The sequence below is a fragment of the Aspergillus fijiensis genome (assembly GCF_003184825.1).
Source record: "Aspergillus fijiensis CBS 313.89 unplaced genomic scaffold BO72scaffold_65, whole genome shotgun sequence".
Classification (NCBI taxonomy): domain Eukaryota; kingdom Fungi; phylum Ascomycota; class Eurotiomycetes; order Eurotiales; family Aspergillaceae; genus Aspergillus; species Aspergillus fijiensis.
The window spans coordinates 123198-151131 of NW_024469041.1; the positions used below are offsets into that span (position 1 = coordinate 123198).

A 27934-nucleotide genomic window follows, 5' to 3' on the forward strand; every position below is an offset into this window, starting at 1 on the left:
TTGGCGGCTAGAACACCCATCGCTATTGTTATGTTTAAATCTCCTGAGAAAACCATGCGAGCAAGACTACGGCCATATGACTAAGAATAACCTGACAGCTCATCTCAAATGGCTGTTGCAGCAAGGTCATGCACTCTACCCCTCTCTGGTTTCGTCCGAGCACGAGTATCAAAACAACACCACTAGTGCCCGGAGCGCTCTCCCACTCTTCCCGGTCACGACATTGCCTACGTTAACCGCCCAAATACATGGCTCATTCGCAATTGATGATTCGGAGCCTACTCGCGGTATCCAAGACCAGACCGATCTCAACAATGATGGGGAGATAGACTCTGAATCGGAAGAAATGGCACGCCTGGTACTTACTCCGGGGTCTGGGCGCAAACCGCGGATGCTCTGCCTCTCCAAGGATAGCCCCAACCAGACCCCAAAAGCATCCAAGCATCGTCTTGCGCCAGAGGCGCCCGCGAAGGAGCCAACTACCGTGACCAAGTCAATAAAAGGTGTGCGCTCAGATTCGAACACTCCCTACCACAGTTACGCGCTACTTACGCTCAATAGCATCACAAAGTGTTCCTCCTTCCTCAGTCCGCAGCCCCAAGAAGACATCCGTGACGCCTTTCCGCTCGAAACAAAACCTCGAAGTCCTATCGCCATTCTCTGATTTTGATGTGGACACGATAGATTTGACTGGGGATTTCGATCCAACTGCCTTCTCGTCAAGTACCACAGATGGCTTCGGCGAACCTCAACAATTATGGACGGAAGAAGCTGCAGTTCGGAAGCACTCACCCGAAAAACGTGGGAAGAAGCGGAAAAGCGATGATTATATGTCTGATCTTCTCTCGCCGAGAAAGTCTGCCCCTAAAGCGCGCTCGCCGTTGAAGGTTGCTCGAACTGCTGAACGTCTTCAGCCTGCTCCCTCACCTTCTCAACGCAAGAGACTGCCACAGTCCACCGTGGATAATCACCAGCGCACGCCTTCCCGAAACCTAAGTCAAGTGATCGCCGACTCAGATGAAGATGATGACGACGATCTCTTCGATGACTGGGAAGCTAAGGATGACATGGGTTTGAATCCCGACGAGTCTCTGTACCCAATATCGCCAGAGGTTGACGCCCTGGATACTCATTCGCCTGAAACTATTGTTCGCAAGCCAATGCAAGCTGCGCCCATATCTGGGATGTCAGAGGCCATTCCTTCAACCTCACGAACTCTTGCTAGCTCACAGCAGCCGTCGCACATATCTGCAACCGTGGATTCATCGCCATCTGTTTCTCTTGACAAGGACGTAGCCAGGTTTTTGTCTTCGTCTGCAGCTTCAATCGAAGGGATGATCGCGACATTCAAAGATACCCTCACGAAGAATTCTGAGGTTGTATATGAGCGAGCAATGAAGGGAGAGCCTGCGCCGGAGTTGATTGTCGAGAACAAATCTCTTACTGAAAAGATCGAGGCCATCGAAAGGCTGAGACAAGATAGGGCTGCCTACTTCTCATGCGATACCAAGAGGCAAGCCCTGAAAAAGACCTTGATGCAGGCCATTTCGCAAGGTGGCGATCCGCAGACGATGCCGGAACTTGCAGAGAGTCGGCAGTTGACTGCACAATTAGAGGAAATTGAATCCAATATGCGGCGTACACTGCAACGGACTGATATCTTATCATATCTTGACTCGCTGCACAATGGCACTTCTAGAATTGGTCTAGAACAGTCAACTTCATTCTCGCTTGCACCTCGTGCCGCATCTTCTAATTTTAGAGACACTGTTCGATCAAGTATCACAAAAGGCGTTGAGGAGCCGGTTTCAAAGGGCTCACTACGACCGACGACAGGCTATAATGACGCACGTTCCGAGATCTCCACGCGAGTATCAGACCTATCTTTCAAAAACCTCAACGCCACCTCCAGTCGCAGAACCTTTGACTATGACGATACGACCATGTTGTCGGACGAGGATACGTTCACGAGGACGATGGGTTCTCCGACTGTCGCCACGGAGATAATGGATGAATTCGATCTGGACGACGAAGACATGCTAGAGGCTGCAGAGTACTTTGAAGATCCCTCCACGAATTCGGCAAACCATCTCGAGCTTCAGAACCGTAAGGTTTTTGCTGAAGCCTCAGGGAACACCCCGCGTTTTCCCGCAACGCAGAAGCAACAAAGCCAGAACACTCTGTGGACACAACATGCATGGACCAAAGATGTGAAGGCTGCACTAAGGGATCGATTCGGACTCCAGGGATTCCGTCTTAATCAACTTGAGGCCATAGACGCAACGCTCGGTGGCAAAGATGTATTTGTGCTAATGCCCACAGGAGGCGGCAAGTCTCTGTGTTATCAGCTGCCCTCTGTGGTTTCTAGCGGGATGACAAGTGGAGTTACCATCGTGATATCACCACTGCTGAGTTTGATGCAGGACCAAGTCTCCCATCTCAACAAGCTCAATATCAAGGCGTACGTTTTGAATGGCGAAACAAAGAAAGAAGAGCGCCAGCGGATTCTAGACATATTATCTGATTTCAGACCCGAGAAAGAGATTGAGTTGCTCTACATCACTCCAGAGATGGTCAACAAGAGCCAAGCCATTGTTCGCAGCCTAGAAAGGCTTCGCAACAACCACAAGCTAGCTCGCATTGTCATCGACGAGGCTCATTGTGTCAGTCAATGGGGGCATGACTTTCGTCCCGACTATAAGGAACTTGGAGAACTCCGAACCCGGCTTCCTGGCGTCCCGATGATGGCGTTAACAGCTACGGCGACCGAGAATGTCAAACTTGACGTTATCCACAACTTAAGGATGGAAGGCTGCGAAGTATTGATTCAGAGCTTTAACCGACCTAACTTGTCCTATGAAGTGCGGAAGAAGCAGAAGGGGTCTGAACTCCTAGCCAGCATCGCTGATATCATAAACAACTCATACCGCAACAAGTCGGGGATCGTCTATTGTCTTTCGCGCAAGACATGTGAAAGCGTCGCTAGCAAACTTCGCCAGGAGTATCGAATCAAAGCTGCACATTATCACGCTGGTATGAGCTCCGAGGATCGCGCAGAAATTCAGCAAGCCTGGCAAGCTGGAAGGACCCACGTCATAGTCGCAACCATCGCTTTTGGAATGGGAATTGATAAACCCGATGTACGCTTCGTGATCCATCATAGCATTCCCAAGAGCTTGGAAGGCTACTATCAGGAAACAGGACGCGCCGGTCGAGATGGTAAGCGTTCTGGTTGCTACTTGTTCTACACCTACAAAGATACAACAACTTTGTTCCGCATGATCGATAGTAGTGATGGAAGCAAGGAACAAAAGGACAGACAACGCCTCATGCTGCGCATGGTCGTACAGTATTGCGAGAACCAGACCGATTGCCGACGAGTGCAAATTCTCGGCTACTTCAACGAGAAGTTTCGCCGACAAGACTGCAATGCTTCTTGCGACAATTGCAAATCTGATTCTGTTACCGAACTTCATGATTTCTCAGACCACGCTGCCTCTGTGGTTAAACTCGTTCGCTACTTTCAAAACCTGGATGACAAGGTTACCATGTCATATTGCGAGAACATGTTCCGAGGGACAGTTAAGAAGTTCAGATCACCTCAGCACCGCAATGCCCCAGGCTATGGCGACGGGAAAGGTGTAGCAGTGGGAGAAGTTGAACGATTGTTCTACACTCTTCTCAGGGAAGGGGCTTTGAGAGAGGACAATGTGATCAATGGTAGCAAATTTGTGATCCAGTACATCAAGCTGGGATCACGTGCAACTGACTACGAAAGTGGTCGCGTCAAACTGAAGCTTGACGTCCGCGTCTCACCAAGTGGGAAGGGTCGACGGCCCGCACGGTCTTCTCGAACCGATGGCAGCAAGGACACCGTACCGCAATCTACGAACGTCTCGTCGCCTGTACAGGCCGCAAATCAGCGCCGACTCGCGCGTTTCCGATACCAAGGAACTGGTGATGACTCTACTGATGATGCAGATAGTGACGGATTCGAGAAGATTCGCGTCGCTGGTAGGCCCCGTCCAGACAAAAAGCGCACTCCCGGTCCACCTATCACTCAAGACCGCCGTTTCGATCAGCTTGATCCTCTTCACAAGGCGGTAGCTGAGGACTTTATGGTCTATGCGAAGAACTACTGCCAAGACGTAAGATTCCTTACATTCTAAAGAGCATGAACCAGGGCAACCACTGACAAATTGAAAAGTTGGTTCTTCAAAAAGGCCTGCGCAACCAGCCGTTTACTGATACCATCTTGCGCGAGATGGTCATTGTCTTCCCTAAAGGTAAGATTACTTTGTATCATGACTGTGGTCGGTGCTGATTGATGATTAGACCTTTCGGAACTTGCTGCAATCCCTGGCATTGATCCTGACAAAGTTATCCGTTACGGTTCTCAACTGCTTAAACTTGTTAGGGACACGCAGCGTCGCTATGAGGAGTTAAGGAAAGAGCGTGATGATGCCGATGGCGTCGTACCCGATCCCAACCATCACAATGTTATCTACCTCAACAGCAGTGAGGACGAGGATGAGTTCAGTGATGGGGGATTTCTGGCAGACCACGCGTCTAACTTTGATATGAATGAGAGTGTTGTTTCCAGCAGGTTCTTTTCGTCGCAGCAAGGGCCGCATGCTACTGAAGAATCTCGAAACGGTGGCGAAGGATCAGGCAAAGGCAAGCCCCGAAAACGCCAGACAAGTAAACGTCCACGTCGCTATAACACAGGAGCAAAAGCGAAATCGAAAACAGCAGGGGCTCGGAGGAAATCCCATGACCGTGCTGACAACCGCCCTTCTTCGACCTCGGCCCAAAAACCTTCCAAGCCGAAATCAGCGACAAGTCGTATTGGGATGATGCCTGTCTGAGATACCTTTTTGCGTGCATCTGAGATATAGCGATTAATGACATGTTTACGATATATCAGCGTTTGCGACTGTGGTTTCATTGCGACTATTGCATGTATAGGCGTTACATTCGGGTGTCTCATAAGGATAGTGTGATAGGCGCACATGGCGCTTCTATGTTATAGCGCTATATAGAACCCGCATGATAGTGCCGACGCGGCGGGGAATGGACAGCTAGATGATATTATAGCGTGCGCCCAAAATCAATTAATCTTAACCTTCTCGCATCGCGTGGGTGGAACTGTGCCACTTTGACTCGTACTAGAAACCTGGAAGCTGCGGATTCTCGAACGTTCACATACGAGGGGCTTGCTTCCAACAACTCGTCAAGAAGATTGCGCATCTCGACTGCCGCCACTTCCCTTCGGTTGGAGGTCCTTCCTTGCTCGTTCTGTCGAGGTAGAATCTCATCGATGCGTCGTTGGCTGGTACCTGACTCAGTTGTTTCGGCCTGTACTTTCGGCTTCTTCGGCTTGCCATGGCTGGTATAGCCCAGTTCCAAGGTAGCGTCTGAGACATCTGGTACATCGCCTACAGTCGGTCCGCCGAGGGATTCTGCTGCAAGCATCGATGCAAGAGACCGATCAATAAATTCGTAGAGTTTGGTCTTCGTATCTTCTGTTGCCTTGTCATACTCGTCGTTTTCCCGTTGCTTCTGCTCCACGAGCTCCCGCGCTAGTTGAGAGCTTGCCTTCTTTTCCTTCGTGGCATTTTGACTCGCCACAGTTCGAATCCGTCGCTGCAGACCATCTTGAATGGCTTGCGCATCGCGCAGGTTCGCCTCCTCTGTCTTCGACCGCTGGCGCGTGTTAGAGAGATTCTTGCCCGTTTCCGAGGCGGCGATCTTCGTCTCCTTCACCAGACGGGATGTCTCCTCAACGGCCAGTAACGACGGCAACGGAGAACCGAGCGGTGGAAACTCCGTCTCCGATTTGAGGAGAGAGTCATACGCCTTTTTGGCCCGGCGCACCTGAGATACTCGGGCCCAGGTGCTGGTACCGATCCTGGAGAGATCGATGGAGTTGATCTCGCGTAGCTGGGGCCGCGTGTTAGTTGACGATGTCTGCTGGTCGTCTTTGTATTGGTCATAATACGCACCTTGCGCAACTCATTTTCTTGACGCTTGACTTGTTCTTGTAGCTCTCGCAGAGTTTCATCCAGTCTCTTGTTATAGGCCTGGATATTGGCTGGGCTCAGCGGCTGTGTGGCATGGCTCTTTTCTGTTTGTTGGCGTTTCTCTGCGAAGCGCTGGATTTTATCGACTCTTTCCTGTGGGACGTCCATGGCAGTGGATGATGACAATACAGCAAGGAAGCGTAGATTCGACGTCCTTCGCAATTATTTTCCGGAGTAAAATAGAGCTCAATCACAGTCACTATTCTCGTGATCTGGCAGCGTGTGAAGTATTGTGACCTGTCAATATGCTTGATATACAATGGGATAACAGTAGTTGTTGATGGCTTAACACGTGACAGCGGAACATGGGCGGCTTGACTGCAAACGGACTAGCGTGTCTCATGCCAACAGCTCGCCTCACCAACTCCCTCAACCTCATCTCTTCACCGCGACGTCGAACCCCCCGTTCCCACCCTCGCCCATCAACTTCCCCTTATCATATTCCTTTCACATCCGTATCTTTATCTACGACCGCGAGCTTCGATCGGCTATTCTCGACTGCCTCAGCTTTTCGAGTCTTTCCCCCGTCCAACTTCCTGCGCTAGACACTCCCCCTCCGGCAGGTGATTGGGTAACCGACGTGCTGTACGTACATACAGCCTGTGCATCTGAGCAAGTCGCGTTTTCTGGCAGGAAAACAAGGAGAAATTGGGACTTTGGGAATTGTTTCAGGCTTCAATCTTGCTTTCATTTCTTCCCTTTCCCTCCCCCACCGTTATCCACCCTCCAGCATCTAAATTCGCCCGGACCCTGAACACACCTTTCGTCTCCGTCCAACATCCAAGACCTCTTGCTTCGTTCCATCGTGCCCGATTCGATTGGTTTCTTTTCCTTACATCCTCTACCTTGCCACTACCTCGCTTTGGTGAAGCTTTCTCTGCTCCAAACCAAGGCCCGTGACAATCCAGCATCCTTCCACACTTTCCTCCGTCGACCTCTCCTTTCCAACCTCACTTTCCCGCCACCATATTCACACCAGTCCTCCTAGTCATCCCAAGCACCAGAATTCCCTCTCCACCCGATCGCCAGCACCAGCAAGTTTTATTGGGAACTCCTGGTGTACATAGTCGATCACATAAAGCAGAAGACAGAAAACAAAAGAGAAAAAAAACAAGAGAGCTATTCTTGACACTTCGACTTCCTGTGTAAGTGAAGCAAGACTGCAAAGCTTTGGGCATACAGAAATCATGTCTGCCTCTCCATCCGCGTTGCAATCGACCAAGCGTCCGTTGGAAGATCCTTCCTCGCCGTCGGGTCCCAATGACCAGCCCGAGGCCAAGCGTCCGGCTTTGGACAAAGTAGTAAAGGGCGAGGAGGCTGAGGCGTATACCGAGGTGAAGACGGACGCCGCAGCGGCTTCCAGCGCCAGCGCTGATGGCCAAGGAGACACCGTGGTTCCGGATGCTCCGACTGCCAAGGGCGCTTCTTCGGAGACGCAGCCCATCCAGTCGACTGCTTCTCACGGAGAGTCTGCAGCTGCCCAGTCTGAGCAGCGCTCTCAGGACGAGTCTAGCTGGATTCACATCCGTGCTGTAATCTCCAGCCAGGAGGCTGCGACCGTCATCGGTAAAGGTGGTGAGAATGTTTCCCAAATTCGTCGTCTGTCGGGAGCCAAGTGCACTGTCAGCGATTACTCCCGGGGTGCGGTGGAGCGTATCTTGACTGTCAGCGGCCCCCAGGACGCTGCTGCTAAGGTTGGTGGACATTTAATCCCCAGAAACGTGAATTTCGCGGCCCTGGTTCAGTGATGCTAATTTGGACGCCAGGCATTCGGTTTGATCATCCGTACCTTGAACAACGAGCCCCTTGATGCCCCTTCAACTGCCCAATCCAAGACGTACCCCTTGCGTTTGCTAATCCCTCATATCCTCATTGGTTCGATCATTGGCAAGGGTGGTAGCCGGATCCGCGAGATCCAAGAGGCTTCTGGCGCACGTCTAAACGCTTCGGATGCCTGCCTTCCCTTGTCGACTGAGCGGTCCCTTGTAATCCTTGGCGTTGCGGACGCCGTGCACATCGCTACCTATTATGTTGCCGTGACTCTGGTCGAGCAGCTGACTGAACGCTTCGGCGGACCGGCAGCCTCTGCCTACGCTACTCGCAGTGGTGGGCCCGCTGGAGCCGTGCCTGGAGGGATGCAGGTTGTCCCCTATGTGCCTCAACCCGCTGGCGGCCAATATGGTCACCCCGACACGTTCAAGCGCCACCACCCTCACCCCAACCGCGGCGCGGCCGGCAGCTATGGCGTCCCCTACCTCCACGGCCAAGCTGCACCCACTCCTGTCGCCCAGCCCAACATGCCCTACGGCGCTACTCCCCACACCCCGTACTCCGGAGCCGGCCCGCACCAGCCCGCGGCCTACGGCGGTCCGCAGGCTGCGCAGCCCCGTGCTGGTGGCGCCGGTGGTCCTGCCCCGGTTGCCCCTGCCGGTGGCGTCATGCCTGGTCAGCCATTGACTCAACAGATCTACATCCCCAACGACATGGTGGGCGCGATCATCGGCAAGGGCGGAGCCAAGATCAACGAGATCCGACACTTGAGTGGCAGTGTGATCAAGATCAACGAGCCCCAAGAGAACAGCAACGAGCGCCTGGTCACTATCACGGGTACTCAGGAGTGCAACCAGATGGCGTTGTACATGCTCTACTCCCGACTCGGTCAGTTTTTGTGCCCCGTATTTTCATCCGATCTATCATCCACTAACAAGCCACGGCAAACACAGAAAGCGAAAAGCATCGTATCTAAACGGGTTAGTATGAAGTTTTAGCTAGTTTAGTTCTTTTTTTCCTACACACTTTGGAGGTCTTCTTTTTTTTCTTTCTGACTTGACCACTAAAATCCATCCCGTCGGTCTTTTTTGTTACTCATTTCACCAACTAATGGGCATTTCCTTGTTGTGTCTTCGTTCCGGGCTTTTATTTCTCTATTCCATTTCCACTCCCGTGGCTGCTGTATTGTACTTATTGTTGTGTGACCAAAAGAAAAAAGGAAGCAGCTTTGAATTCTGATCATAATTCTGTGGCATCATCATCATCATCACGCCCAACCATCCAACCCCAGCCCTAATACCAACCTTCCAACCCTTAAAGGACAGACCCTACACAGACCTAATACCTAAACCACACATGAACACCTAGCTTATACCCTCCTAAACCTTCCCCCCATCTCCCCCAAAACCAAACCCCCACCCCCAAACTCAGTGAGTTAGTTCACTCAACCCCCGCGAACTCAAAATGCTTCAACCCCCCCAACCCCCTAACCGGCGCCAACAACCGGGCCCTGACCTTCCCGATGGCCGTCTGGAACGCCTCCGTCTCCTTGCCCGCCAGATGCACCTCGACGCTGGCCCACCCGGCCGCCACGACCACCACAAACGCCTCGCCGGTCTCGCTCTGCTCGTGCGTCATCGTCCCCGGCCGCTCCACCTGGCCCATCGCAAAGGACACCGCCCGTTTGCCTTCGGGGAGGCGCTCCGTGACGGCGGCGCGCAGGCCGATGAGGTCGGCGTGCACGGCGTTGACTTCCTCCGGGCTGAGGGAGGTCGGGAACGCGGGGGTCCACAGTTCGGTGGTAGGGTTGCTGCGGAGGGTTTCGGTGGTGGTTGGGTTCTTGTTGTTCTCGGAAGCGGAGGAGGGGGTGGTGGAAGGGGTGAGGGTGGCGAAGATGGTGGTGATCTCGGGGTTGTCCGATGGGAGGAAGGGGGCGAGGGTCGTGGTCGGGTGTGCGCCGGTGTGCGCGTCGTTCCAGTCTGTTGGGCTGTTAGGTTTGTGTTGGGGTGAGGTGGTGAGGGTGAGGTGGTGAGGGTAGATAGGTAGGTAGAGGGTAGCGGAAGATGGCTTGGCTGGAGACAAAAGAGGAGCTCAACTAAACTAACCAATCGCCCAAACGATCAAACTCGCATCCTCGACGGCCCGGCCCCAGACGGACCCCTTGTATCCGTTCTGGTGCTTGGTGTTCTGGAAGACCTGCAGGAGAGCGGCGCCCTCGTCGCTGTGGGCGGGGTCCTCGGGTCGGACGCTGTCCTTGACGTGGAAGTAGATGAACTCCGTCACGCTTTGTTCCGACATGTTGTGCGCGCGGCTATCGAATGATTATGGAAATATGATATAAAGGCTCGTGGCTGCAAAAGTTAGCTGGGCGGTGGTCTGTTGGACAGAGAGGGGACGAGAATGATAAATACTCCAAGGCTTATCGATGGTGTTCCATGTTGATGTCACTCCCACTTTGGGCGGGATGATGTCAGTGAGGAGGACTATAGACCCTAGCTTGGTGCCTAAGGTTCGATCCACTATCAGACCATTCCCATCCCCAGCATTCCGTACACCAGCCTAGGTAGCAGCCAGCCTGGTTATTATCCTCAAATTCCTCATCAGTACCTGGATGAACGCATTTCTCGTAAAAGCACGTGCAAGCATTACAATCGAGACCTATGTACAGTGGAGACGGATGGGACGCGCTACCTAAGATTCACATCTGCCTGTGCAGAACAGAAAACCAAAACAAAAGAAAAATCAAACCCCGCCAGAAAAGACCCGCTGTTTTTCTCCGACATGACTTTCATAGTAAGTAGCCATCAGCAAGATTGTCCCATGACACAAGAAAGGAAAACATAAACACTAGTTTTACAAATCATTCACCGTCCGGACTCGAGACTTCTTCGCCCCAATGGCGCTCCTCAGACTCTCGACAATATGCTGTTTGCGTTGCACCTTGGCCTTCCATTGCGCCGTTTCTTCTGAGCTGACCAGGTCCTGGACTGCCTCCACGTTGCGGAGCCGACTAGCCCTGGCTGACCCGTTGATGCTGGATCGGAAGTTGATGGCTCGGCTAGCCGAGTCGGGAGTGTGGTATGGCCCGTCAACTGACCCACGGGATCCCGGCGTAGTGGGAAATCGGCCGGTGCTCTTCCTCGGCGTCGCGAATGGGGACCCTTCCTGGCTGGCCGCGGGAGCGGTTGTGTCGATTCCCAATCTCTTGAGCTGAGCCTCCAAGACATCGATATCGGTGCGCTTAGTCTCGGCCATCTCCATCATCTTTTGGATCGTAGTGGTAACAGCCTCAACGGTGGGGCGTCTTGTCGCATGGCGAGAGCCACCCGAAGGGGGAACGTCAGCAATTTTGGCGCGGAGAAGAGTCACGGCAGATTCTAGATCGGCTAGCTTCGCCTGGATTTCGGTGGATGCCGACCGCAGGTCTTGCTGCAGATTGGCGTGCTCCGCGGAAAGAGGTGCGAAGTGCATTGTGGTCGTGTCGGTGTGAGCATCAAGCGTCTTGCGGATGCTGGCACACTGACCCCGAAGAGTGATAATGTCTTTACTCAAAAGCTCCCGACAACTCTCGAGCTTCTCTTCCACACCCTGCACGCGCTGCTGTTCAAGAGAAGCAGCAAGCATGACAACAGCGTCATCAAACTTCTCAATCTCAGACAGAACCAGTTCTTTGTCCAGAATGTCGCTGGCATTGTCCTCCTTCAGCGTGTCGACCCATTGAGAATCTCTGGACGTCTTTTGGTAGAGAAGGAAGGAAGACAACGAACGAACATTAATGCCCAAGGTGTCCACCATAGAGTTAATATCACGGTACAGCCGTTCGATTTGACCAGGAATACCAGGTTTACTCGTCTCGCCAGCATAGTCTTGATGAGGCAAGAAAGGATCAAGGGTAGGAACAGGTTCCAGAGGCAGTGCAAGATCCGCACGGAGTCTCTCATCCTCATCGTCGTCGGAAAGAGCCTGCGCTTCCTCCTCTAACTGTCTCGCGCGAATCTCCTGTTGCGAGGGTTCCCTCCGGGAAGGCTTCGGCTTCAGTTGACTCTCGCGTCTTTGGTGTTCAGAAAGAGAGGCTTTCCTTGCAGTGAGAGCGCTGCCCGGACTTTGAGGGGTGCCGAAAGTTTTCTTTCCATCACCCTTGAAGAGGCTCTTCGACGCGGCTCCTCGTACTGGACTGGGCGATCTCGGAAGCTCTCGGTTCTGGAGTGCAGGGAATGTCGGATTGCTCCTATCACCGAACAATGGCCTTGAAGGCTGTGGTTGCGGTGCTGGGGCAGGCTTGGAAGCAGGGGAGAACAGGCCGCCTGCGAGCTTCGCGCTGGGCTTGAAAGGTCCAGGAAATGCCTTAGGACTTGGCTCATTGGACTCAGACTGGCTGATATCGTGGGTGATGTCCTCTCCACTGTCTGCGAAGTCCGACTCTTCCCCTTCCTCGCTCTCGCCTTCTTCAGATACGTCTTCCTCGCCTTCGTAATCATCCCCATCGGATTCGTCTGGGACTGGTGCAACGTCTTCGGATTCTTTACGTGGCTTGGGGATGCTGAAGTCCGGAGGCAATGGAGCCTCTTCGGGTTCTGCCTCTTCTTCATCGTCTGTCTTCTTTCCATTCTTGAAAGTCGTGAAGTGTGGCGGTAAGGGTGCGTCTTCTGCAGGTCCCTTAGCAGCGGGCTTGCTTGAGGTGAGATCGGGTGGTAGAGGCGCGTCATCGACAGAGCTCTTGGAGACGTTCGATGAGGCAGACGTATCACCGGGCCCATATGATGCCTTGCTGATAGGGTCTGGCGGTAGGGGTGCGCCCTGTGGTGTAGCACTAGGCGTCCGGGCATCATCCTCTTTCGATGGAGTGTGGGTGTCTGCGGGTGGTGTAGAAAAGGAAGATAACGGTGACTTGGCAGGAGTTGTATTACCGAACAGTGAGAATCCAGGCTTGCTAGCTTGTTGACCGAAGGGATTCGAGATCGGCTTCTGAGAACCAAAGGTCGATGTGGGTGCAGAACTTGTAGTGGTCGAAGGTGCACCAAACAACGATTTCGGTGCAGAATCTGTAGTCGTTGACGGTGCGCCAAACAACGATTTCGGTGCGGAAGCTGTAGTGGTCGAAGGTGCACCAAACAACGACTTCGGTGCAGAATCTGTAGTTGTGGACGGTGCGCCAAACAACGATTTCGGTGCGGAGGTTGGGGTCGCCGACAGTGCTCCAAACAACGATGGCGTAGCCTCCTTGGGCTCAGATTTCTGCTGCGAAGTGGCGCTCTCGTCTTCCATGTCGTCCATCTCCTCAGTTGGCGGGCTGGTCTTGTTGCTGGAAGACATCATGTCATCCATTGACTCATTGAAGCCGAACAATCCAGAAGGCTTATCTGGTTTCGGAAGATCATTTGCAGCACTACCATCAGGCTTGAATGTTGATCCAAGCACGAAAGAAGTAGAGCTCTGCCCGAAAGTACCCGTCGACCCGATCGTCTTCTCAGCGGTAAATGAGGACTCCGTGCTAGTTTGTGCGCCAAACGTCGATGGGCCAAAGGTCGAAGTGCCGGAAATCTTGGCGAACGGACTTACAGTGGACGTTTGCGTAGTGGAGGTTTGCGCAAATGGCGATCCGCCTGCTGGCTTTGCCGACGCGAAAGCACTGAATCCACCTGTGCCACCTTTGTTGGCAAACGCTCCGAAGCCACCTCCGGAGCTAGAACCTGATTGTGCAAATCCAAGCGAGCTAAGTCCCTTTCCAGGCGTAGATGGTTGCCCAAAAGATCCAGACCCTCCTCCCAGTGAGGCAAAGCCGGATTGTCCAAACCCAGGCTCGTTCTTTGCCAATGCGGCGAGACCACCCTGGGGCTTATTACCTCCGAGCAGGCTATTCGTGCCAAAGGAAGGCCCGGGCTGCGACGGTGATCCGAATGATGGCGCACCGAAAGAGGACTGTTGAGGGGCGGCTTGAGCAGATGGACTCCCAAAACCCGGGGCAGCGGAACTGCCAAACGCAGATGATCCTAGAGCCGGTGAGCCACCAAAACCTGATTGTCCAAAAGGTGAAGCTTGAGGCTGAGAAGCTGGCGGCGTTGGCTGAGCTGGCGCTTGCGTCTGATCCGCCATACCCTGGTAGAGGACCTTCTGTCGAATTGCGTCCGAATACAAGAACCACCAAGAGCAAAGAATACCCTCGTTGTTTAGTAGCAACACATTCGGCAACGGAGTGGAGCTCTCAGCGATGTCTTCGCCTGCAATCGGAGCAACGACAACTTCCTTGCTAGAGAGATCGATACCCAAACCGATAACTGAAGTCTCATCGGTAGATGCCACTAGTGGCACATTCGCTCTTTTTGTGTCATCTGACACTTCAGTCGTGACAAAGAGTCCAGTAGTGTCCATGTCCATCTTTACCAATGGCTGGTCTGCTCTGGTGATTAGGCCCACATCGGTGGAGGCCGTTGAAGACACAATGAGGACATCCTTCAAGTGAGGCTTGTAGTCACGCAAGCGTGCGATGAACTGAAAGGCCGGGGTGCGCTTGACACCAAAGGGCATGCACAACTCAGGCAACTTCTGAATCAAGAAAGGCGCTTGTTTCCGTCGTGTGATGATATAATAGGACGAAGGAGGGTTCTGGCCCATGTCATCCTCTAATGCGTTCGGCGTGTATACCACAAGAAATATGTCGTTTTCCAACCAAGCAATGGAGGAAACTGTGCGTGATTAGACAAAGAGCAGAAGTATACGTATCAACAGTACAACATACCGTGACAATCACCCTCAAGATCAGGGGGGCGTGGGATCACATCCTTTTGCGTGCCATCCGGGGTCATCTGAAAGCCCGTGCAATCTGCAAGCCCGGCCACAAGCTGTTTACCCTTGTTGCTCCAACAGACCGAGCTGACTCCGCTCTTCAGCACTTGACCGTTCGGGCCCGAGACCAAGTTGCCCGCTTTCAAGTCCGCTACCAGAAGATCACCGCCCGTCGTCACCAGCGCAACAAGGGACGAGAGTTCCGGCGCCGGGTTGGCCGCAATGGTGCGAAACGTGGTTCCATTGGTAGGGATCGACAACGCTGGCTGTGCATTCCCCGACATTAAGCTCGAGGTGTCGAACACTGACAGTTGTGCGCCATTCTCCGTGGCCAGCAGAAGGGCGGTATCGTTTGAGGCAAAGGTGACATGCGTGGGACGTGCAGGGAGGGGGATGGTCGCTTGCGGCTGGAAAGGCTTGGTTTTAACTACCTTGCCTTCTGTGGGTTGGGACATAGCGGCTCTGACGGCGTCAGAAGATGCGACGGAGAGGGCGTTGGGTCCAGCAGCAACAATTATGCCTTTGGTTGGCGCAACGGCCAGGAGCGAACATGTCGGGGCTGGGAGAGCGTTTTCGGGCCATGGGGTGGCAAGAATTCGGACGTTGGAATCGCCCTCAACGCCCTTGAAGCCGATGTCCTACAAAGAGCATTGCAAAAGTTAGAAGAGCGCTGATCTGAATGGAAGCAATTGCGAGGGGACCTACCTCAGCAGTACCCTCGGGAAGCTCGGGCCCCAGCTCGGGGGGAGCACTACCCCCGGCGGGGTTCGATGCTCCAAAGTTGAAAGCCATTTTAAATCGGTCGTACTAGTTCGAGAGAGAACGCGGGTGATCGCCTAATTAGAGTCTTGGGAGCATGAGTAGAGGAAGGACGCTGCGGTGAAGCTGAAAAGGAGCGGCGCTGGAGTTGGAGGACTCCGATTGAAGAGCTCCCAAGTGCGCGCGAAAATCGTGGTCAACTCCCCTCAGTGGAAGATAGGAAGAAAACGGGTGACACAGATCGGTAGAGCTAAGACCCTCAAGTCCCAGACAAGGGGGTACAATTCACGTAGGAGACAACACGGGCGAAGGACAAGGAAGCGCCGCGTGAGAAACAAAAAGACAGTTAAAGTAAGGATTAAAGGTGCTGTTTCCAAAAGCCTCCCGGACAAAAACAGCGGCAGCGGAATTGCAAGGGTTCGAGAGCGAGAGCGCGCCACACCGCCTTTCTGCCTGAGGCGGTCAAGATCAGGCGCCCGGAGCTTCGTCACTCCCAGCTCCGTCCGTCTCCAGCAGTGGCCGTTGAAGCTTAAGCAACGGAACTCAACCTCTCTCTACTTGATACATCAACCTAACCCTCCTACCACCCCCTTTATCCTCCTCGAATCACTGAAATCTTGACAACTGTGCCTTCATCCCCGACAACAAACACATCGACCTCCACGCCGTCACCATGACCGGCTTCGACTTCTCCAACTACAACCGTAACGCGGCTCTTCACGCCAAGGGCGTGCCTCTCCCCAAGGCCACCAGCACAGGTACCACGATTGTGGGTTGTATATATGACAATGGTGTTGTGGTACGTCTTGGGCCCCTCATGATACACGATCCCATCTCTCCGATGGATAAGCGGACAATGAAAGCTAAAGTTCTCGGTGTGATGATTACAGATTGCGGCAGATACCAGAGCTACCAGCGGACCGATAGTAGCAGACAAGGTAAAGAAGCCTCGCCGCCTAGCGTCCCTATATCGAAACTCACCCTTCCAACTCCACCACAAAATCACAAGAATACACACACACTTCCTCTCTCTCTCTCTCTCTCTCTCTCTCTCACATTCAATAAACGGAGGCTAACAACAACGGGCGGGGTTGCGGGAATACTTAGAACTGCGAGAAGCTACACTACATCGCGCCGAAGATCTGGTGTGCGGGCGCCGGTACGGCGGCGGACACGGAGTTCACGACTGCGCTGATCAGCTCGAACGTGGAGCTGCACTCGCTGTCGACGGGGCGGCCGCCGCGAGTGATCACCTGCATGACGATGTTGAAGCAGCACCTGTTCCGGTACCAGGGCCACATCGGGGCGTACCTGGTGGTGGCGGGCGTGGACCCCACGGGCATCGGGCTCTTCACGGTGCACGCGCACGGCTCGACGGACAAGCTGCCCTACGTGACCATGGGCTCCGGCTCGCTGGCCGCCATGTCCGTCTTCGAGTCGATGTGGAAGCCCCAGCTGGACCGCGACGGCGCCGTCGCCCTCTGCGCCGAGGCCATCAAGGCCGGTATCTTCAACGATCTCGGCTCCGGTAGCAACGTCGACGTCTGCGTCATCGAGAAGGACCAGCCCACCCAGCTGCTGCGCAACTACATCAAGCCTAACGAGCGCGGCCAGAAGGAGCGCAACTACCGCTTCCCCCGCGGCACCACCGCTTACCTCAACCAGAAGGTCATCAGCAAGGAGGACATGCGGAAGTATGTCACCGTGGAGGAGGCCTCCGGGGACCCCAACCTGATGGAGGTGGACATCTAGATAGGACCAGTCCCAGGCGGGGTTGTGGTCAGCCAGGTGGTGGAGTTAAAGCGCTATGTAATTCCTTTTTTTGGAGGGGGCGCAGAATCATGTCTTTTAATTCTGTACCCGAGTTACGCACAAATAAAGCTTTTTATGGACCAAATGAACATGGGCTACCAGTGGGCCATTAGATATTGCCAATTCTACTCGGAGGAAAGTGTCTGAAAGAGTATCTATGTACAACCAGGGGTATAATACGTCTGGTAGAAAATGTAGAACATGTTGAGAAAGCGATACAAAATAACAGTCCCAGCATGCCTCGAACCACACCTACCTGGCAATGCGGGATGAGATCTCCAGTGCATGTAAACCCAACTCGAAGGTAGGTATTAATTCCCAGCAACCGAGTCGCTTCCTTCGTTCCTCCACACAAAATTCGGGTCTCTCAACGCTCTCACAACCTCCGGCGACTCGACCTGTTGTACCTTTTGCATGATGTACTTGAACTGCGCCTCGCAGAACATGCCCCTCATTTCTCGTCGGGCGCGCACGACGCCAGCATGATACATAGCGCGGACAATGATCGGTTGCACAGGTGCTTGATGCCTCATCAAGTATACGTACAGCCAACAAACCAATCGATAGGATTGCCGCGGGGTGAGACTCTGTGAACATGACAGAGCCACCGCAAAAGTGTTTATCATATTGAGCGCGGCGTGAGGATCGGGGTGCCTTCTGCTGTCCCGAGGCTCGTAGACCACGAGCGCATGACGGGAAGGATCGGGAGGAGGCTGCCATGACCTCGCCAGGGCGATCTTGAGGGGTACATGCCAGTCGAAAATCCGAAACAACAGTTGGACTTCTGACCGGTTTCCAATTCTGGCCAGCTCTAGAGCGCGCTGCATGAAAGACGGCGATTCGATGTCTATCTCCCGCGCTATCTTCGAAAAGGCGCGTGCGAACTGAAGGAGGAGAGTGTAGGGCGTTTCAAAGTCTCGAAACAGATCGTTGAAGGAGACGTCCGACGTCTCTAAAGCTTGCAGAGCCGCCCTAGTGGTTTTGTTGAGGGCATTTCTGGTCTGGTATGAAAGAGCCAAGATTGTGATTCCATTGGCAGGCAGCTCCAACTCACGCGCATCATCTAAAATACTGCTCACGAGGTCTTTCTTCTTATGGTTCGTTCGGCAAGCCTGGTAAAGGCTGAGGACTCGCGCCCCCCATTTCTCAATCGGCCGTACATAGTCAGAATGTATAAGATGCCTTATCCCTATCATCTGAGGCTTCTTATCCCAAGTTGGGCCGGCTGCATGACTCAAGTTCAGAGCACGGAAGACCCAAAGGCGCAGAAGGAAGCGTTGTTGGATTGACAACCCAGAATGACTCGATCCTGCTGGAATTTGCGATCGTGCGTCGACCCACGCCCCTGCCTTAGGGATGTCTCTGACCGTGCGGATAGAGGTCAAACAGTCGTGCCACCTGGGAAGCAGATGCTGCTTCTGAGCCAAAACTAGATACTCTGTAACCGATATGATAGTTGCACCTACTGCATTGTAGTGAAACCTTTGGAAGAGTAAAGTTGTGAAGGAGGGAACGATTTCACTCCGAAGCCCGTCCGGAAGTCCAAGCCAGCGGATGATGAACCGGGGCCCCCAGAAGGCACAGGTGGAACGAAGATGCCGAGCACGAGCCAGGATCCTGTGTGCCAGCCTCAACTCAGCAAGTGCATTCCGCTCCCAGATGATTTTAAGCCATAGATTGGCTGTGTCCTCGTCCAGACTCGGGTATTTACCGCCCTTCGCTGTGGAATCAAGAACATCACAGATTTTCTGGTATGCTTCCATCACGCCGCTTGGGCTATTGTGTTGTGTCTCGACTGTTGGCCTGTCCGTCGTGGCGACCACCACATCCGGCAACTTTTGCAGGGTCCCGATGACTTCCCGAAGCTCAGACGGAACTATCGCACCGACTCTGATAGCCCTGAGCATGCTCGCAAACAATACAGCACGCTCTCGTGAGTCTGTCGCTGGTTGAATAATGTACTTTGCAACAACTGGGAAAGCCCCAGCTCCTGGAGTGTTAAGTGCCCGGTGATCCAGAAACAGAGACAGCTCCTGGGCGTTTGATTTGCCCAGCGCAAGCTGCGAAAAGTAATGATCGAATACTATGCGACTGTAGCCAGGCTCATGCTGAAGATCTATATCCATCGCATTTATCAAGTTCGTGACCGCCTCGAGTGACGAGCAGGTTTCCAAACGCTTCGTCAAAATTTCTTTGGAGGGAAGGACTTTGCTATCATCCGCCGGTTCTGATAGGCCGTTCAACTCAACGAATCCGTTCTGATTAGTGACCACGGGGTCGCGCGGAGAAAGCGAAGCATCTGAGAAGCGGGCTACATCGATAAGCAAACCGTTCGGGTCAACTAGATGTGAAAGGTCACGCTTGGACCGCTTGGGAGAAGACGCAGAAGAGCTAACGAGGTCCACAAATCCGCTTGAGTCGACCATATCACTGTCAGGGTGTGAAGACGCAGGCTCCGCTGACAAGTCAACATAGGTGCCTGGCTTATTCACCTCGCCGCCGCGTGGTTGAGAAAGAGAGGTATAAAACGAGTCGGCCGGGTCGCCATATCCACCTAGATCGGAATCCTCGACATCGCGCCCTGAAGAACCAAGCTCAGGCCCAGGCTCGGATTCTGCCAAGCTAGTCAGGTCCACGAGTCCGGCCGTATCGTTCATGTTGCCGTCGGGTGGTAAAGAAGGAGGAGGAGAAGGAGGAGGAGGAGAAGGAACAGCTTCTGATGAGCTGCCCAGGTCGACAAACCCGCCCGGATCTAACGTTTCGTTTTCGCCCGACAAAGGCGCAATTGGAGCGAGCGGGGTGTGTAAATCGTAGTGCGAAATCCCTGATTGAAGTCCATGTCCAATTATCCTCGTCGTAGCAGCGCGAGTATGCTCCCCCTGATCGGGTTCGACCGAGTGTGGGTTATCATATGGAGAAAATAGTGGTGAAGATGCGGGCGCGTGATCGCTGTTCCACAGCAAATGTTGTCGGCCACCGCGCCCAAACAGATGGGGATCCGGTGGCAGCGCACCGGTCACTGGAGCAAGAGCGCAGTTTTTTCTCCTCGCCAGCCGTCGTCGGGCCTCCAATGGGCCCGGGACGCGGCTTGCATGGCGTCGCTGACTCTTGACGAAGCTTCGGAAGGTCGACGCCAACAGATCATCGCTGATCCAGACGTGGTCGAATAACCCCGACGATGATGAGGCTGGATGTACAGCATGCCGGTAGGCATGTCTGCCGAGAGACATGAGGTAATCGACATGTGCGAGAAGGGAGAGCGAACTTGAATTAAGCCCTGCTGAGATTGGTTTGGGACAAGCAGGCGCGGGATTTTGATAGTGAAAGAACCTCTTGGCCGGTAGACCGCGGGCCCGGAGATTGCAGTGCAGCGGATGATGAGTAATCACGGAATCCTGATTCCTCATTCGTTGCCCCTGGTAATCAATCGCCCTCAAGGGCTTGATGAACAAGCAGAAGTATACATACAACCCTGACCTACCCAGAAGATTGTTGCATGTTTGGCATGATCGTGTATTTTGTAAGTCTTCTTTCTAGTTAACTAGAGCCATGAGCATCCATTTTGTGCCGTATCTGCTTTTCGAATACGCCGCATAAGTACGAGTGACAATCGAAGCTACCTGCCAAAAACTCCCCAGTCTAGACTGATCATGGATCCTATAGACCAACACTATCTTTTCCTACAGTCGGATACTGCACAAAGCACTTGTTATAAGTGAGAGCATGGCAACCAAATGTCAATATATTTCCAAGTAGTCAATTGACCGAGACACGCCTCCCAATGCACCAAACTCTCTGCCGCAGTGGTATCGTATGCCATACGCTCGTCAGCCAGCGCCAGCTAATACAAGAAAAAGAAGGAGTAAAAAGAAAACAATATGTCACAAAGAAGAGAAGTAAGCCGAGGATATGTGAGGAGTCATGCCGCTAAGATTAGTGAAGGCAGACCAGAACCAACTCAGCCAGCGAGTGGTTTTCTGCCTGTCACCGCATAGAACTCGTAGTAGGCGTGGACGTTGCGGTTCTGGATGCTTTTCCGAACATCGACCAGGAATACTTCAATCTCGGGCTTCGACCACCCCAGTATGGTGAGCGGCTTGTAAGACCATCCCGCGACCGCTTCCAACAGGTTTGTCTCGCTCCAGGTCCCGATCTTCATCAGGTGTGGATCGGATGACCATGGATTCACAGGGACCATGGACCGATGTTCCTGCACGTCTTCAAATCCGACTTCTCGCATCCAGCGTGCGAGGCGATGGGCCACTCGGAACTGTCGGGGCGGGTCCGAGACCTGGCCAGAGCGGTAGTGCAGGTCCATGAGATCTTGGAGGGCATAGTCGCTGAACTTGTCGGGGTCCTCAGGAGGCATCGTACCGTCATCACATTTGAGTCGGGAGTCGAACTCGTGGCATTCCACATAGCCGCCCGGCTTGAGGTGCTTGTGTGCTTTCTTCAGCAGGTCCTTGTACGACGGTAGAGATCCTATCAGATGTCCCGTGTGAATGAAGTCGAAGTGATCCGGGTCCCAGAGCCAGTCCTCCTCCGTGGCGTCGTCGACGAGAAAGTGGACATTCTCGGGGACTTCAAGCGGCTGAACAGGAGACAGGTCGGTTCCTGTGATCTCGGCTTCTGGGAAGTCGGATGCTATGGGCGAGAAGCGGCAACCATGTGAGTTGATCGATCGGATGACAGGTAAGCAGGGTAAATCTGGGGGGGGGGGGGGGGATTCTTACCAATCTCGATAGCCCATATACCAGAACCAGTACCAATGTCGAGGATCCGTTTTGGGCGTTGGACAGGTGCGAAGTACAAGCGCCCGTGGTTGACTAGTCTGAGCATGTGGTGTTGCATATCCATTCGATCCAGTTCCTGTTCATCGTTCGGGTACAAGTATGCTGGAGGAATGTTGTTAGATGGGGTCCTTGTCCACATGGTCGATCCTCTGCAGACGTACAGCCTTCATGATATTTATGGTATCGTCTTCCATGTTCCATAGGATAGTCCGTCACGCTTGCTGTTAACGACTGTGTCTCACTGCCATAGTCAGTCAACACCGGTATAACTTATGAGAAATAGAACCTCGAAAGGTTCAACCGACTGCCATCGAGTTGTAAAACATGAAATCGGACTTACTCCTCACGATTCGATGCCTGTGCCATTGTTCGTCAGTAGAGGCTCAATGGGGCCGGTTGGGGGCGGGCAAAGTGTAGGTGGCGATTTGACGAGAAAGCAGGGGTTTTAAGGCAAATAGCAACAACAACAACGGGGACCACAGCGGCAACAAGGGAATGAAGTAGGGTTTCTTTTTCCACATAAAGCTAGAGGAAAAGATATGCTTACGGCCGACCTTGCACCAGCCATTGGACTGGCAGACTCGAGTAGCAAGACTTTTAGGGGCCAGGTCTCGAGTGGGGTGAACTTGGTAGTAGTAGTAGTAGCAAAAGTAGTTCGCATCCAAGCCTTTGTCTCGGTAAACGTTCCCAGATGATAGACAATCAAGATGAGGAGTGACAACAATCACGTCTCCCTCTCCAGCACGCAGCCATAAAGTTTCTTACGAGAGAAATTTGGGCAACAATGTGATGGACGATGGCGAGGAGGAAATTACGAATTGTCTGTTGTTGTACCGATATAAGGACTTGCAAATCTGGAAGTGAGGATCTAGGGACCTTAGCCAGATCTGGAGAAATGCTGGGCAGTTTTTAAGTTACTCTAATTTTGATTAACTACCTGCCATAGCCTTCACGGTTAATGACGGTAGCTAGCTAAGCAGAGAACGTGAAGGGAGGGAGGGGGCAATGATGGGCAAGGTAGTAGGAGACATCGGCTGTCTTTTCCTCTTCTCCTGGTAACCTGCACTGACCCGGCAGCCTGGATTAAGTTTGACTTGATGAGGACGAGGAGGGGGGGGGAAGGATTCGTCTCCCAATGTTTAACTTAATTTGACAGGAGAAAAAGGATGCCAATAAAAATGATAATTCAAAATCATCATGAATGGCTGTAATATTCCTATTTCATAAATCATAAAGAACGATATTATAGCCCCATGAAATACGTGGTTTTTCGGGCCTGATAACTTCCAACTATAAGTAGCTTCTCGTCATCTTCTGGTTTCTAGTGTGTATATACAATACTGTACTTACTACGAGTTAGCGCTCAGGAAGGCCCATCCCCCCCCCCCGGCGGACGGGGCGTTATTACACTACGATTACCGCTGCGGCCCTGCGAACCAAGTGGGCGGTTCGGGCGGCGGGACAAACAAGCCCAGCAACCCAGACGGATGCACGCAAAGCCCGCCCCATCAAGAACTTGCCGGTCATTAACACAACTTTTTGGTTTTCTAAATTCGACTAACGTGACTGATTTAGTACTCTGTGCTCTGCCTATACTACTTACTATCTACCTTGAATGGTGAAAGGTACGATGGGCATACGTACTCGTACTTTTCATTAGTCTCGCTCGATGGATGTTTAAATCCCTCCGCACTTGCTACTACGTAGTTACGGATAATTATCTCGTGACTTCCAGCTGTAGTAAGAAACCGGGAATCCCCCTTTTCACTTAAGAGTAGGGCCGGGAGTAGGGCCGGGAGGGACAAACAGAGAGAGAAGAAAATTTACTAATGGAGAAACATAACACAGGAACAGATGAGAGGGAAACAAAAAAAAACCAAAAAAAAGAGAGAAAAAAAAAAAACCAACTGTGTCTCCGCTCATTCTGAAGCAAGACAGACTGAAAGAGAGTGGAGCCCAAGACATTGAGCCTCGGAGAACTGAACAGAAAAAAAAATCACCCAGCCCGGAGAGATGATAAAAGACCGAGCTTCGAAGTTCCTAACATCACGGGGACGGGGAACCTCGAATCAGTCCCAAGCTTATTGCAGGGATCCCTGGGTCGTTGGAACAGATATAGACATTCCTACTAGTATCCTTGGTTCGGATCCGACGTCGCTTAAGACCAGGATCATGCCATGGTAGAGTTCACGCGGAGCAATTGCTAAGAGTGGGAGTGTTTTACTAGCAGCAAAGAGGGAGGGGTAAAAGGAGGAATTGAAGAGGAGTTCAAAATGAACACGTTCATCATATCTGTCGAGATCCCTGACGGCTCTTCTTTGGTCTTGATTCTCGGTAGTATGTTTACTTTTTCAATTTGGCAGTCTTTATATGTGGCTTGTCTTATCCTTATTTCTTTTTACTATTGCACTACGCATCGGTACTCAAGCACTAAGTAGCCGGTAGAAGAACATCGGGCTAAAAGCGCACGGGCGTCCCAGCCTGTCGGGTGCGTTCTACAATGGGGTGTGTACGGATGAGTACGTACATGGATGGTATTGAATATCATAGTGGAGAAAAAGGCTCATTACACTATAGATTAGATTCGCTAATCAGAGAGAGGAGGGAGTTGAAACTTGAAAGGGGTTCTCTCATCCACCCGAGCTGGGATTTAGTCCCAATGGCGCAAGAAATCTAGATATACCCGACATCTGCAACACGATACGGAGGTTTATTTACTACTGAGGCAGTGGCAGTCGTTCAAAGCTGATACATTGTCTTATCACAGCACCAGAAATCTCCGCATCTATCAAAAGGGGAAAAAAAGAAAAAAGATAGGAAGGGGCAACGGGTACTGTACTTCGGAGAAAGGTAACAAGCTGTAGGTTGGTTCTTGTACGACACTGGGAGACAATCACGGGTGCAGGGAGGTAAGTTTGTGGAAGATCTTCAGAAAAACCACCCGGGATCCAATGGCTGTTGGTGCCACACGGCTGGAAAGTCCCATCCTTGGATCGCTCCCACATTATCCGACTGGGCTGAGTTTTGGAATGGTGCTGTTTGCTAACTACTATAACTACTGAACACTAAGCTACCTCTCACTAATAAGGTCTGTTGCGCGTATGCAGGCTGCATGATCCTCGTAAGAGAGCTCTGTGTAATTTTTCCACGACGCGACCGAAGTTTAATAGATGAGAAACGTTTGACTATAGGCTTAGGCCCGGCAAAACCAGACTGGGAGAGCAGGAGAGTGAAGCGACTAGACTTGTCCAGTCTTACGACTTGCGTTTCCGTGTCCGACAATCCTCTTCACCCCCTCACCCCTCTCATTCAACAACATAAGTATTATGAAAAAATATACATAATAAAAATAGTTGTCTTGGACATGGGCATCTGAAGACACGGCCTCCCCCTCTTTTACAGTACAATGGCCGAAATAGACAGGAGGCACGGAATTACCGCCGTATCCAGTCTGTCGGATCCTGGCTGTCGGATCCTAGCTGACCCACCCAGTATGGTGGAATCGCAAGCATCGCATCCTTCGAGTGGCCTCCCTCGACCGCTCCGTGTTGATGCCTCCACTATTTCAAATCCAAAGGTCAAACTCCACTTGCGGTTATGCCGGGAAGCTCCCGCATCTGAACGCGAAAGCTAATCGTCGTTCACCCTTACCCTGAACCGGTTCCAATTGGAGTTTGCTCGTTGTCAATTCTTTGTCCTTTGTGAAGCTTGCAACGACACAAGAGCCTAGGTGGCAGGAATGGGCGAAATAAGATACACAGGCGTATACCAGATGGTGAACCGGGCGTTGGCCTATACAGATTATGTTGTACATACCTAGTTGTGTGCGCAGTACATGTGCACACACCCTGAGTAGAGAGTATTACCGGGCGTGTCTCGGCCGGCTTCCATGCCTAAGTTAGTGCTGGTTTTCCAACATCGTACGACAGTCGCAGGCAATCTGAGTTAAATTTCTGGTCATTCTTTCAGGATTCTCGGACCTTCCCAGCGGATTCGGTGCGTTTCCACCGCGCGCGCCTACAGGATGCATCTGCGGGGCGGCGATCCAGTTTTTCGAACAGCCGAAAGAGACGGGGAGGAGGTCGAGCACGTTAAGGTACAGTACAGTACACAGGTATTCATGAAGTGACAATGCATACAATGAAACTCTGGTCATGTTACGCACAGTGCAGCCTCCAGGTTGCTTGTCACAGTCCATGTTCACTTCTTGAGGATGGCTGTTGGTTAAGTGAAATCTTGGGCCATAGTCCAGAAGGAGGCACTTTTCCCGGCAGTCTGTGGAAACGGTGCCAATGGGGTGACGGCCACGGTGCATCTTACTCTTACTGCCTCGTTGCTGCCAAGAGAGAGCTTGTACAGAGTAGCATAGTTTGAGTCACTGCAAAATGGTGGTGGATCATTGAGGTAAATCTATTTCCGTTTCCGGATCCGAGCAGACGAACCCCCCAAGTACAAACTTCGGGCCTTTAGTACCTCGTTACCATAGTACTGCAATGGCCGGTCAAGCAATTTTTTTTCTTTCAATACCAAGATCTAGTCTAGACCATAATTTTGCCGATCTGCAAATCAGATCCCATGATTCACTGTCTGTTTTGCAATCCATCGTCAGAGTCCCTGGCGGAAGTAAACATGACACAGTTAAACTATAACAGCTTATCAAAAAGCGCAGCGTGGGCAGTGATAGAAAAATGAATTGAAAGTGCTGACTCCTCGCTTCTAGAGATTTGACACTGTTAGTATATGAGCTTGGTGAGCTGGTGATGTTCATAGGAGAGGGGGTAAGAACACTACGGCAGGAATCACTCACACTCAGGCTCAGCTCAACTGAAAGTCGTTACTTCCCGATTCGGAGAGTGCCCCCATCTCCGACCCAGGACTTAGACTATGGGGCTTTGCACCATCGTCGACCAAGAACCGAGGGGCATAACCTGATGCTGAGGCTACAAAAGGCTTCTGTCTAGGGCTAATTGGTTAGCTCTATGTTCGTCGTGGTGGATACCTCTCTCTTTTAGTCGACTTCAATGGTGAGCAAAGAGGCGAGCAAAATCTCCGGGTGTCAGATCTAGAACTCCATAATCCACCTGACATTTGATCGGATTTGTCCTTTAGAGTCCTGCCTAATCCAGGTGCATTGACTTGTATAGGTATGGTGGGGTAAGGTAGGCAAGGTGACAACTGTCAACACCAGTCCTGTGAAGGCAACCCAGTCGGCGACCCCCATCGGACGGAGCTTAGGCGAAGTTAATCTGGAATCATCGATGACGGAGTCCATCTGCCATCCTGCTCGAGGAAATTCCGAAATTCGAGTGATGTCACATCTACTCCCTATAAGGCAACTCGTGTCAGTGTGACAGTCTGTCATGAAGGCTGGCCACATGAAGCGATGATGTTATTCGGCAAGAATCAGAACGATGCAAGTGCTTTTTTGATAGACAAGTGAGATGTACACTCCGAGGCCCTTCAGGCGGAGGGAGGAAGGAAGTCGTCGGCAAGACAAGGAAGAGCAGAGCGATGGTAGAAGAAACTTGCACGCTGGTCATGACAACAATCGCTTGAGTGAGAGAGACTTTCGGGATTTGAAAGGTTCCCATATCCCAAAAAAAGCACTCGCTAGCTCGCAATGCTTTATTTGCCAACCCTACTACTGGTCTCACTAATGCTTAGAACAGTATAGCAAGTGGCCGGCCGGAAAGCTACTGCACCATGAGAGCATAGCCATCAAGGAAAGGACAAGTCAACGCAACGGCTCCTAGATCCCTGCCTTGGGACTCATCTTCGCCAATTAGCAGCCAAAATATTGTTGATAGCGCGTGGGGCTTAACACTGCATAGAGCTCGGCTCGTTGTTCCTGCCCGATAGTCTACTAAGGCAGACCATCCGACAGTCCGACTCCTCGCAACTGGGTCGAGCACAGGGGGAATGGGGCCGGTTCCA

At 52.3% G+C, this 27934-nt stretch overlaps 9 protein-coding genes across 9 annotated transcripts; 3 read left to right on the forward strand and 6 right to left on the reverse strand.

Annotated features, from left to right (window-relative positions):
* Positions 1–5: 5 nt before the first annotated feature.
* On the forward strand, positions 6–5082 carry BO72DRAFT_480542 (RecQ family helicase MusN). Its single transcript, XM_040947641.1, has 4 exons — positions 6–503; positions 562–4148; positions 4208–4286; positions 4336–5082. The coding sequence occupies exons 1-4, from the start codon at positions 77–79 to the stop codon at positions 4866–4868; spliced, it is 4626 nt and encodes a 1541-aa protein (XP_040797041.1). The 5' UTR covers positions 6–76; the 3' UTR covers positions 4869–5082.
* BO72DRAFT_413468 (uncharacterized protein) lies at positions 4933–6314 on the reverse strand. The gene is made up of 2 exons (XM_040942507.1): positions 6006–6314; positions 4933–5943 (listed from the first exon to the last, which is right to left on the reverse strand). The coding sequence occupies exons 1-2, from the start codon at positions 6189–6191 to the stop codon at positions 5092–5094; spliced, it is 1038 nt and encodes a 345-aa protein (XP_040797042.1). The 5' UTR covers positions 6192–6314; the 3' UTR covers positions 4933–5091.
* Positions 6315–7054: 740 nt separating this feature from the next.
* Positions 7055–8873, forward strand: BO72DRAFT_251737 (telomere maintenance protein PBP2). The gene is made up of 3 exons (XM_040940038.1): positions 7055–7777; positions 7850–8741; positions 8807–8873. Exons 1-3 carry the CDS (start codon positions 7271–7273, stop codon positions 8827–8829), a joined length of 1422 nt encoding a protein of 473 aa, XP_040797043.1. The 5' UTR covers positions 7055–7270; the 3' UTR covers positions 8830–8873.
* Positions 8874–9041: 168 nt separating this feature from the next.
* Positions 9042–10368, reverse strand: BO72DRAFT_251769 (uncharacterized protein). The gene is made up of 4 exons (XM_040940039.1): positions 10265–10368; positions 9959–10204; positions 9369–9832; positions 9042–9238 (listed from the first exon to the last, which is right to left on the reverse strand). The coding sequence occupies exons 2-4, from the start codon at positions 10149–10151 to the stop codon at positions 9233–9235; spliced, it is 663 nt and encodes a 220-aa protein (XP_040797044.1). The 5' UTR covers positions 10152–10204; positions 10265–10368; the 3' UTR covers positions 9042–9232.
* A 118-nt stretch (positions 10369–10486) lies between these two features.
* Positions 10487–15440, reverse strand: BO72DRAFT_438374 (FG-nucleoporin NUP159). Its single transcript, XM_040943379.1, has 4 exons — positions 15342–15440; positions 14590–15274; positions 13000–14536; positions 10487–12849 (listed from the first exon to the last, which is right to left on the reverse strand). The coding sequence occupies exons 1-4, from the start codon at positions 15426–15428 to the stop codon at positions 10707–10709; spliced, it is 4452 nt and encodes a 1483-aa protein (XP_040797045.1). The 5' UTR covers positions 15429–15440; the 3' UTR covers positions 10487–10706.
* Positions 15441–15784: 344 nt separating this feature from the next.
* pup1 (proteasome core particle subunit beta 2) lies at positions 15785–17327 on the forward strand. Its single transcript, XM_040945661.1, has 3 exons — positions 15785–16194; positions 16286–16333; positions 16503–17327. Exons 1-3 carry the CDS (start codon positions 16069–16071, stop codon positions 17145–17147), a joined length of 819 nt encoding a protein of 272 aa, XP_040797046.1. The 5' UTR covers positions 15785–16068; the 3' UTR covers positions 17148–17327.
* BO72DRAFT_452124 (uncharacterized protein) lies at positions 17312–20516 on the reverse strand. The gene has a single exon (XM_040945662.1). The coding sequence runs from the start codon at positions 20435–20437 to the stop codon at positions 17519–17521; it is 2919 nt and encodes a 972-aa protein (XP_040797047.1). The 5' UTR covers positions 20438–20516; the 3' UTR covers positions 17312–17518.
* Positions 20517–20810: 294 nt separating this feature from the next.
* On the reverse strand, positions 20811–22843 carry BO72DRAFT_452125 (class I SAM-dependent methyltransferase). Its single transcript, XM_040945663.1, has 5 exons — positions 22548–22843; positions 22341–22357; positions 22162–22241; positions 21941–22102; positions 20811–21851 (listed from the first exon to the last, which is right to left on the reverse strand). The coding sequence occupies exons 1-5, from the start codon at positions 22659–22661 to the stop codon at positions 21166–21168; spliced, it is 1059 nt and encodes a 352-aa protein (XP_040797048.1). The 5' UTR covers positions 22662–22843; the 3' UTR covers positions 20811–21165.
* A 3843-nt stretch (positions 22844–26686) lies between these two features.
* BO72DRAFT_251960 (uncharacterized protein) lies at positions 26687–27682 on the reverse strand. Its single transcript, XM_040940040.1, has 3 exons — positions 27087–27682; positions 26808–26953; positions 26687–26716 (listed from the first exon to the last, which is right to left on the reverse strand). Exons 1-2 carry the CDS (start codon positions 27375–27377, stop codon positions 26816–26818), a joined length of 429 nt encoding a protein of 142 aa, XP_040797049.1. The 5' UTR covers positions 27378–27682; the 3' UTR covers positions 26687–26716; positions 26808–26815.
* Positions 27683–27934: the final 252 nt, after the last annotated feature.

Coding starts and splice junctions, on each gene's coding strand:
- BO72DRAFT_480542 (XM_040947641.1), top strand. CDS start 77: ATGACTAAGAATAACCTGACAGCTCATCTCAAATGGCTGTTGCAGCAA. Junction 504..561: donor CGTGACCAAGTCAATAAAAG/GTGTGCGCTCAG, acceptor TACGCTCAATAG/CATCACAAAGTGTTCCTCCT. Junction 4,149..4,207: donor CGAAGAACTACTGCCAAGAC/GTAAGATTCCTT, acceptor CAAATTGAAAAG/TTGGTTCTTCAAAAAGGCCT.
- BO72DRAFT_413468 (XM_040942507.1), bottom strand. CDS start 6,191: ATGGACGTCCCACAGGAAAGAGTCGATAAAATCCAGCGCTTCGCAGAG. Junction 5,944..6,005: donor AAGAAAATGAGTTGCGCAAG/GTGCGTATTATG, acceptor ACGCGGCCCCAG/CTACGCGAGATCAACTCCAT.
- BO72DRAFT_251737 (XM_040940038.1), top strand. CDS start 7,271: ATGTCTGCCTCTCCATCCGCGTTGCAATCGACCAAGCGTCCGTTGGAA. Junction 7,778..7,849: donor CCCAGGACGCTGCTGCTAAG/GTTGGTGGACAT, acceptor TTTGGACGCCAG/GCATTCGGTTTGATCATCCG. Junction 8,742..8,806: donor CATGCTCTACTCCCGACTCG/GTCAGTTTTTGT, acceptor CGGCAAACACAG/AAAGCGAAAAGCATCGTATC.
- BO72DRAFT_251769 (XM_040940039.1), bottom strand. CDS start 10,151: ATGTCGGAACAAAGCGTGACGGAGTTCATCTACTTCCACGTCAAGGAC. Junction 9,833..9,958: donor TTTGATCGTTTGGGCGATTG/GTTAGTTTAGTT, acceptor ACAGCCCAACAG/ACTGGAACGACGCGCACACC.
- BO72DRAFT_438374 (XM_040943379.1), bottom strand. CDS start 15,428: ATGGCTTTCAACTTTGGAGCATCGAACCCCGCCGGGGGTAGTGCTCCC. Junction 15,275..15,341: donor TTCCCGAGGGTACTGCTGAG/GTAGGTCCCCTC, acceptor TGCTCTTTGTAG/GACATCGGCTTCAAGGGCGT. Junction 14,537..14,589: donor TCTTGAGGGTGATTGTCACG/GTATGTTGTACT, acceptor AATCACGCACAG/TTTCCTCCATTGCTTGGTTG.
- pup1 (XM_040945661.1), top strand. CDS start 16,069: ATGACCGGCTTCGACTTCTCCAACTACAACCGTAACGCGGCTCTTCAC. Junction 16,195..16,285: donor TATATGACAATGGTGTTGTG/GTACGTCTTGGG, acceptor TGATGATTACAG/ATTGCGGCAGATACCAGAGC. Junction 16,334..16,502: donor GACCGATAGTAGCAGACAAG/GTAAAGAAGCCT, acceptor GGGAATACTTAG/AACTGCGAGAAGCTACACTA.
- BO72DRAFT_452124 (XM_040945662.1), bottom strand. CDS start 20,437: ATGTCTCTCGGCAGACATGCCTACCGGCATGCTGTACATCCAGCCTCA.
- BO72DRAFT_452125 (XM_040945663.1), bottom strand. CDS start 22,661: ATGCGAACTACTTTTGCTACTACTACTACTACCAAGTTCACCCCACTC. Junction 22,103..22,161: donor CCATAAATATCATGAAGGCT/GTACGTCTGCAG, acceptor ACATTCCTCCAG/CATACTTGTACCCGAACGAT. Junction 21,852..21,940: donor TATATGGGCTATCGAGATTG/GTAAGAATCCCC, acceptor TCTCGCCCATAG/CATCCGACTTCCCAGAAGCC.
- BO72DRAFT_251960 (XM_040940040.1), bottom strand. CDS start 27,377: ATGTGGCCAGCCTTCATGACAGACTGTCACACTGACACGAGTTGCCTT. Junction 26,954..27,086: donor AAGGACAAATCCGATCAAAT/GTCAGGTGGATT, acceptor AGCCCTAGACAG/AAGCCTTTTGTAGCCTCAGC.